We start from the raw sequence: 8,626 nt of genomic DNA on the forward strand, positions 1-8,626 counted from the left end.
GCGCTGCGTCCTGCTCCAGTTTAAGAGCTCATTTCTTCACCTTCCCTTCCCCTCACCCCCCCTCCCCCCCCCTCCAAGGGGGGGAGACCCCGAAACACCCGGATGATAAACGGACGAGGAGCGAAGGACAGCTCTGCTCTGGTCCAGATCTGATCTAGTTTTCACCCCCCCCCCCCCTCTCCCTCACCAAGGGTACAAACACCATCCCTTCCAGCTCCGCCGGGTCCCACAATTCCCCTCTCCGCTTCTGCACGCAGAACGAGAAGAAGAAGTACTCAGTTGACAGTCGCCATGATGACAGCAAGCATGTCTGGAGATGTGAATGTGGTGCTTTAGTTAGTGTTTAGGTGGGTTGTGTCGTCGTGTCGGGTGGAGAGGGGCGTGGCGTGTGGAACTAGGGGTGTGAAACTAGGGGTGTGGCGTGTGGAACTAGCAGAGTCACGTTATCAGGTACATCAGTCACATGACTTTCACTCTGAACCGCTCTGAAGGGCGATGACTACATTTCACGAGAGGAGAGGTTGGGCGCGTTAAGTAGCTGAGCAGCTCAGTGAGAAGAATTCACTTAACGCGTTGCTCAGTTACGCTCAGACTGATCTGCTCAGAGCACAAGTGAGCAGGTTTGAACTACGATCAGTCTGAGCCAAACCACGTTCTAGTCATCATCATCATCATCATCATCATCACCTGAGACAAAAACAACCAGGTTGGACGCCGAACGGAGGCTCGTTACACATGATTGACAACAGGTGAAAAGTTCTCGTCTCCTAGCAACTCAGCGCTCAGTTGGAGCAGAACGTTAAGTGGTTTTGAAAATCGCTCAGCGCTCACGTTGAGTATTATGATCCAAGCGCTCAGCTACTTAACGCGCCCGTTGTGAGGTGGTTTCGTTTTGATCGGCCACGTTCCCTTCGCTCAAACCCTCGTCTTTGATCACAAGAGCAACGTCGAAAAAATCGTCCCTAGGGAGCGTTCTCGCTCTAGGCAAGGGGGCGTGTTCCCATGGGACGGACCGCCCCCCTGGTAGGAGTAGCAGACGTGCCCGCTGAACTCATCCCGAACTCATCCCATCTCTCCCCAGCTCCATCGTCCGCCCGGCCACCTCGGCCCCCCCATGTACGGCCAGAGGATGATGCCCATGGACCCCCGCTTCCCCTACCCGGGGCAGGGGGGCCACATACCCCGCCCCGGGGACCCCAACGCCCACCGCATGCCCCCCAACTACGGCCTCCAGGTACGACCACAGCCAGGAGCCCGGAGTGCTCTGACCCCCGAGATGCAGTCAGGGGCGGAGGTCTGTGCTCTCTGAGCACCATTTATACTTTAGAAGTTTTAGTTTTTGGAAAACTGTGAAAAATGCTCATCACACACTTAACAAATGTGAGTTTAAAGTGTGTTGTGGTTAATAAGCACATTCTAAAACCCTTCGTCTGGGTCTTCCCATCTCTTTGGGACTAACATGGTTTAAATAAATGGATGGGTCTTTATTGTCCACAGAGATGCTTTCACAGGCCTGTAAATAAAAACATAAATATATTGATAAATTCTGCTTGTATGTATATATTCTATATTTTTATATATTTCTTGTGCTGTATGAATTATATTATCTACTCTGTTTATTCCGTATTCTAACCTGTGCTGTACATTCCCACTTCTGAAACGCCAAAAATAATAATTATGAATAATAATTAATAATTATAATATTGAAGTTAATCTATGTGTCATTTGTTTTAGCATCATATGGGTGATGGGCACCACATGGGGCCCCGGTACCAGATGGGTTCTGACCCGCGCCACCTCCAGCCCCAGCACCAGCACCCCTACATCGGGCCCACCCACGGCCCGTCTCTGGGCCCCCGGCCCCTGGCCCTGCAGTCCGGGGGCCTCTGCACGCCCCCCCCGGAGGCCAGCATGTACCCGTCCCGCCAGCGCCCCGAGGGCCACGCCCTGCACCCCCTAGGGAGCCGCTACCCCGGGCCGGAGGGACCCCCCCGGCACAACTACCCCGGCTTCTGCCCCCCCGGCATGGCCATGCCCGGCATGTGGCCCGGCGTGACCCACCAGGGCCAGGAGAGGCCCTCCGGGGGCCCCGGCATGCAGGACCCCAACATGGGCAGCCAGCACCACTACAACCCCCACCACGGCCCCCCCCCTCCGCACCACATGCCCCCCAAACCCTGGCCCGAGCAGGCCGTGCACCCGGGCTACCCGCCCCCCGGCGCCCAGTACCGCATGCCCACGGCGGTGAGCTCCCCGGGGGCCGGGCCGGGGCCCATGCCCCCCCGGGGCCCCCCGGCCCCCCAGGACTCCCCCATGCCTCGTCTGGCCTCCATGCTGGAGAGCCCGGAGATGCTGGCCCTGCAGCAGCTGTCTGCCTCCTCCTCGGGCCCCCCCGCAGGGCCCCCGCGCCAGCACGTGGGCCACTTTCACCAGCCGGGGCCCCCGCAGGGAGCTGGCAGCGCCCCAGCGCCCCCCGCCCTCCCCCTCCGCCCCCCCCACCCCCCGGAGGTTCAGCTGCTGCGCCCGGCCAGAGACAATGGACCAGACAGCCTGCCGGCCCCGCAGCCAGACCCCCCCCAGCACAGAGGTACAGCACCCCCCCCCCCGCAGACACACACCCCCCAGCACAGAGGTAGAGCACCCCCACCCCCCCCCCCGCAGACACACACCCCCCCGCACAGAGGTAGAGCACCCCCCCCCCCCCCTCAGACACACACCCCCCAGCACAGAGGTACAGCACCCCCCCCCCCCCGCAGACACACACCCCCCAGCACAGAGGTACAGCACCCCCCCCCCCCTCAGACACACACCCCCCAGCACAGAGGTACAGCACCCCCCCCCCCCTCAGACACACACCCCCCAGCACAGAGGTAGAGCATCACCACCACCACCCTCTCTGCTACGCTCTGTCCCTGTCCCTTTCTCTGTCTCCCTCTCTCCCCCTCTCCACTCCGTCCCTGTCTCTCTCTCTCCCTCTCTCCCCCTCTCCAGTCCTGTCTCTCTCTCCCTCTCTCTCTCTCTCCCTATCTCTCTCTCTGTCTCTCCCTCGCTTTCCCTCTTGTCTCACTCTCCCCTCCCTCTCTCTCGCACTCTCTCCCCTCTGTCTCTCTCCCTCTCTTTTGCTCTCCCTCTCTCTCTGTCTCTCCCTCTCTCTCTGTCTCTCCCTCTCTTCCCTGTCTCTCCCTCAGCCATACTATACATACTCTCCCCTCTCTCTCTCCCCCTCTCTTTCCCCCTCTCTCTCTCTCTTTTTCTCTCTCTCTCTTTCTTTCTGTTTCTTTCTTTCTCTCGCTCCTCCTGGAAGTATCTCTTAGAACTCAGTTCCTAGGGTTCTAGTGTGGTATCTCTTAGAACTCAGTTCCTAGGGTTCTAGTGTGGTATCTCTTAGAACTCAGTTCCTAGGGTTCTAGTGTGGTATCTCTTAGAACTCAGTTCCTAGGGTTCCTAGTGTGGTATCTCTTAGAACTCAGTTCCTAGGGTTCCTAGTGTGGTATCTCTTAGAACTCAGTTCCTAGGGTCCTAGTGTGGTATCTCTGTGGCATCTCTTAGAACTCAGTTCCTTGTGGCATCTCTTAGAACTCAGTTCCTAGGGTTCCTCGGGTGCTGAATCTTTATTTCATAACCCCCCACCCCCCCTCGACCCCCTCCAACGTGATGTTAATTATTTCTCACAGTAAGTGGCCCATTGAATATTCATTAGTTCAGTGAAGTGACAGCATCTGAGCTGAGATGACGTGTGGTTTCAGCAGAACCACTCTAGACGCTCGACGACGGCTAAAACACAACAACATCACACACGCAGGTTTGATGTAGACTATAAATATATAATAGATAATAAATATTAATAAAAATAATACATATTATCAATAACAGATATTTGATGTGTATGTTTAGGGTAGAAGACACTGCTTAGCTCTTACCTCTTGTATAGTAAGACAGGCAGGCAGACAGGCAGGAAGACAGGCAGACAGGCAGACAGGCAGACAGGCAGACAGGCAGACAGGCAGACAGACAGGCAGACAGGCAGGCAGGCAGGCAGGCAGGCAGGCAGGCAGGCAGACAGACAGACAGACAGACAGACAGGCAGACAGACAGACAGACAGACAGACAGGCAGACAGACAGACAGACAGGCAGACAGACAGACAGACAGATACTTTTTTATTGTTCTCCCTAGGGGGGTCTATAAATGATGTACTACACGTGCAGTTAAACAATATTCCTTCCTCATTGATAACTAATCTCAATAAAACCGTTCTGTTTCGTTACAGGTTTGACGTCGGATCCCAAGATGTCCGCCAGCCAGGCGTTGCGTGTTTCCGCCCTCGCCGCTGACCAGGAGCGGCCGCCCACCCCCGGCCGCGCCGAGCGCCCCCTCAGCCAGCCTGGGGGGGGCAGGCAGAGCCCCCCGGCCCCGAGGTGGGGCCGAGGAGCCCAGGAGAGGAGGGGGAGCGAGGAGAGAACGTACGGGGCAGCGCCGGGACCCCCACCGAGCTCCGAGAGCCGCAGCCAGGAGGGGGAGACCGTCCGGGGGCCGGCGGTCAGCCAGGGGCCCCCCCAGCCCCAGCCTCAGCCCCAGCCTCACCCTCACCCCCAGCCTCAGCCCCCACACAACAGACCGTCAAACACACATCCCAACAACAACAACAGCAGCAGCAGCTCCCCGGCCGCACAGGCTCCGCCCCCCCTACCCCAGAGCAGCCCGCAGCAGATTACCCAGAAGGCTCAGCAGCGTGCGTCCTCCCAACCGCCGGTCCCGGAGGGCGCCCCCCCTCCCCCTCAGAATGCCCGTCAACACGCGGCCCACAATGCACAGCAGCAGACCCTCTCTCCCCTCCACGTTCCCCAGCAGAACCCTCGGCACCACCAGAACCAACAGAACCACCCCCCGCACCAGCTGAGCCACGGCCCCCACCAGCAGAACCCCCAGAACCCTCCTCTCCCCCCCCACCAGAACCAGAACCCCCAGAATGCTCCTCTCCCCCCCCACCAGAACCAGAACCCCCAGAATGCTCCTCTCCCCCCCCACCAGAACCAGAACCCCCTCCTCCAGCGGGCCCCTCCCCAGAACGGCCCCACGCACGCCGCTCCCCAGAGCTCCGCCCCCCCGGTGCCGCCGCCGTCGCACGGCTCCCAGCCCTGCTCTGCCCCCCCCCAGCCCATCCCCCTCACCTCCCTCCCCCCCAGCCACCCCCCCGCCCCCCAGCTGCCCCCCCAGCCCAGCCCGGCCGAGCGCGCCGACCAGCGGCCCAGCGAGCCATGCAGAACCGACATGCTGAAGACCGGCCCCCCCAACGGCGTCTACCGCCAGCAGGCCTTCAGCCCCAAGCCCCAGAACCAGCAGGCGGCGCCGGGCCCCAGGGGTCCATCGCCCGGCGCTCACAGCCACCCGTCGGCCCAGGAGAACGGCGCCGCGGTCCACTACGGCCTGGCCAGCCCACCGCACCCGCACTACGGCCAGCCCATGGTCCGACCGGCGCCGGGGCCTCCCCACCCCTCCCCCCAGCGCCCGCCGTACCCCGGCCAAGCCCCGCCCCCGCCCCAGGCCATGGCCAACCCGCACCACGGCCCGGCCCGCTACCCCGTCTACCACCAGCACCAGCAGCACCACCAGCAGGGGGCGGCCTACCCGTACCACATGACCGGTCAGCAGCAGCACAGCCAGGGCCACCCCGGCATCTACCCCCAGCAGTACCAGCAGCAACACTACTACCCCCAGGCCCAGGGCGGGGGGCGCGGGGGCTACCCCTCCGACGACTGGCACCGGCTGCAGTACCAGCCCCGCCCCCCCACCGCCGCCAACGGCCGCCCCAAGGAGAGCGGCGTGTCACCGTCGGGCTCGGACGGCCTCCTCTCCCCCAGCACCCTGCCGTCCGAGGGCCCCCCGGGTCCGGCCCTCGCCCCGGCCCCCGCCCCGGGGGCCAGCAGCCCCGCCAAGCCCGCCGCCCGCGTGGACGACGGCGCCGAGCGTCCCGAGAGCCCCAAGGAGATCCTGGACCTGGACAGCCACAACGCCGCCGCGCGCCGGCGCCAGCACCAGCACAACCCCTCGGCAGCGGGCGGCGTCTACGTCTACGACCCCCGCGCCGCCGTGCACCCTGGGACGCCGCAGGGCGGGGCCCTGCCTCCCCACATGATGTCCCGCTCGCCCTATCCCATCCAGGGCTACGGCGGCGGACACTACGCCCCCCAGAGGCCACACCCCCACCTGATGGAGGCGCTCCAGGGGCCGCAGCAGCTGCCCTACACCCCGGGGCAGAGTCACCGCGTGGGCGTGGTGTACAGGCACCCGCAGGCCGGGGCGGGGCACTACCAGGGCATGATGGTCCATCAGAGAGGCCTCGCCCCCGAACACTTCCTGCATCCGGGGTAAGAGCGTCACACGCCAGCGACTTGTTCTGTAGCTCGTCTGAATGCGCCACAGAATTAAGGTGGCGCAGTAGAGGCTCATTTATACCGTGAGGCGTGTTTTTTTTCGCTCGTTGACGTAGTTTGGAACGTCGGGCCGCTCGGCTCGGACCGCCGGGGTTCCTAGCGGCGCACGCCTCGCCGGTTCTCTCTCGGGGCTTTGATTGGCCGACCGCCCCGCTGAAACACGCCGACAAAACGGTTCGACGTCCGCGAGTCGTTTCGTGGCCGAGTATCTGCAGGCCAGTCAACCGACGTTTACTAACTGAAAAAAACGGTTTAGAAGGAAGGTGGATGCAGCCTGAGGCAGAGTTACACAAGACGAGGACGGAGGATTTGGTGTCGAGGGGGAAAAGCAGGACTGGAGAAATAAAGATGTTGATTGGTTTTTTGTCGTTGTTCCCTGGCAGGCAGCAGATGATGTGCACAGGGTCTCCCGGTGGTCCCGGCAGTAAGCAGGGGGTGTGAGGTGCATCATGGGAGCAGGGTGAGTCACCGTATCACATGATCCTGGGAGAGTTCTCTCATTTACATAACGTGACCTGATTCACAAATGACCATATGTTTGTTGATGCTATGACACCCTGTAATGGGCCTTTACATCCTGGTCTCAGCGGGCCGCGCCATGAACATTCTCTAAGCCCCTCCCCCTCTCTGTTCCAGGTAAAAAAGGATTACAATAAAAAAAATGTCAACAAATAAATCAGTGCCTGCATCCATCAACCCACACAACCTGTGCGCTTCCTCTGACTGTGACTGCAACCCTGGAGTGGCTCTGAAGGGAATGTGTGTGTGTGTGTTCTCCGTTGGTCCCAACCCGTCCTGAGTACCAGGATGTGGCGGTCTGGCGTGGCGCTGGGCAGGACCCCGGGCTGAACTGGGACGGGCGTCCTCGCCGGGCCTGAAGAAAGACCTATTTATTTGAGGATCTGTGAGGAGTAAGGATTGAGCCCTCCTTCGCTGTACTCGACGGAATCCTTGTCGGAACAAACGCCTGCTAGAGACGCACGCATGGCCGCCGGCGCCCTCACGAGGAGCAGAGACCCTCGACGACGCCTCCGCAGCTAACTAGCTAACTCCACCCGGCTAACTAGCTAACTCCACCCGGCTAACTCAGTCTGCCGGAGAGGAGGGGCCGTGTTTTATGTTCGTACCACTACCATCCTGCTCTTAGATTGTGCTGCCATCTCTCTCTCTCTCTTCTCTCTCTCTCTCTCTCTCTCTCTCCTCCAGGGCTGATGGGAACAGGCCAGCTGCCTGCTGTCAGATGCTGGATGGAGCAGCTCATCTTATGGTCCCTAATGAGGCCTCTCTCTCTCTCTCTCTCTCTCTCCCCCTCCCTCCTCCCTCCACTGCCTGTCTGCTGTTCCCCCCCCTGAACTCTGTCCCCCCCCCGCCTCCCCCTGCCCCGCCCCGGAACTCTGCCCCCCCCCCCTCCTCCGCCCCTGAACCCCCCCGAGGAGACGGGGGAAACGGCCTCCTGGGAGACGACCGGAGAAGCGGTGCTGATTTTACCCGACTTCCTTTTTCATTTCCCCCCCGAACACGTTTGAATCTCAGGTGTAGAGAAGACTGTGCTCACCAGCCCCCCCTGTGGACGCGCGCAGGCCCTGCAGCTGCCTGCGTTTCCTTCATGAATGTATGAGCGAATGAGTTTAGATGAACAGCCACAGCGGGCGTACCTGGACATGTACAGCACAGGAGACGAGAAACGGAACAAAGGAAACCGTCCAGAGAAGACAAAATGTCCACTTGTCTGTGGCCAGGAACTCTGTCCATTTCCACTTAAACAGAAAAAAAAAAAACGAAAAAAAACAAAGTTGTTTAAGTTCTGGTGTAACGTTATGAGTTCTGGTGTAACGTTATGAGTTCTGGTGTAACGTTATGAGTTCTGGTGTAACGTTATGAGTTCTGGTGTAACGTTATGAGTTCTGGTGTAACGTTATGCATCCTTCGACACTGCCTTCACTGAGAGAACGTCCACGACGTTTTCATCTCCTTAGTCTGCTATGCACTAGGGATACTTAGTCTGCTATGCACTAGGATACTTAGTCTGCTATGCACTAGGATACTTAGTCTGCTACGCACTAGGGATACTTAGTGTGCTATGCACTAGGGATACTTAGTCTGCTCTGCACTAGGATACTTAGTCTGCTATGCACTAGGATACTTAGTCTGCTATGCACTAGGATACTTAGTCTGCTATGCACTAGGATACTT

At 59.9% G+C, this 8,626-nt stretch overlaps 1 protein-coding gene across 1 annotated transcript in view; it reads left to right on the plus strand.

Moving 5' to 3' along the window:
* cecr2 (CECR2 histone acetyl-lysine reader) overlaps positions 1 to 7,634 on the plus strand; it is a gene marked incomplete at its 5' end in the record, with an annotated part of 23,888 nt that extends 16,254 nt beyond the window's left edge. The window contains 6 exons of the mRNA XM_084451437.1: positions 1,082 to 1,234; positions 1,735 to 2,587; positions 4,270 to 4,838; positions 5,001 to 6,367; positions 6,817 to 6,893; positions 7,070 to 7,634. Of these exons, the coding sequence (XP_084307563.1) occupies positions 1,082 to 1,234; positions 1,735 to 2,587; positions 4,270 to 4,838; positions 5,001 to 6,367; positions 6,817 to 6,874 (3,000 nt within the window). The 3' untranslated portion in view covers positions 6,875 to 6,893; positions 7,070 to 7,634. The remainder of the gene's footprint in view (positions 1 to 1,081; positions 1,235 to 1,734; positions 2,588 to 4,269; positions 4,839 to 5,000; positions 6,368 to 6,816; positions 6,894 to 7,069) is intronic.
* Between the last annotated feature and the right edge of the window lie 992 nt (positions 7,635 to 8,626).

The sequence above is a fragment of the Borostomias antarcticus genome, assembly GCF_949987555.1.
Source record: "Borostomias antarcticus genome assembly, chromosome: 16".
NCBI classification, from domain to species: Eukaryota; Metazoa; Chordata; class Actinopteri; order Stomiiformes; family Stomiidae; genus Borostomias; species Borostomias antarcticus.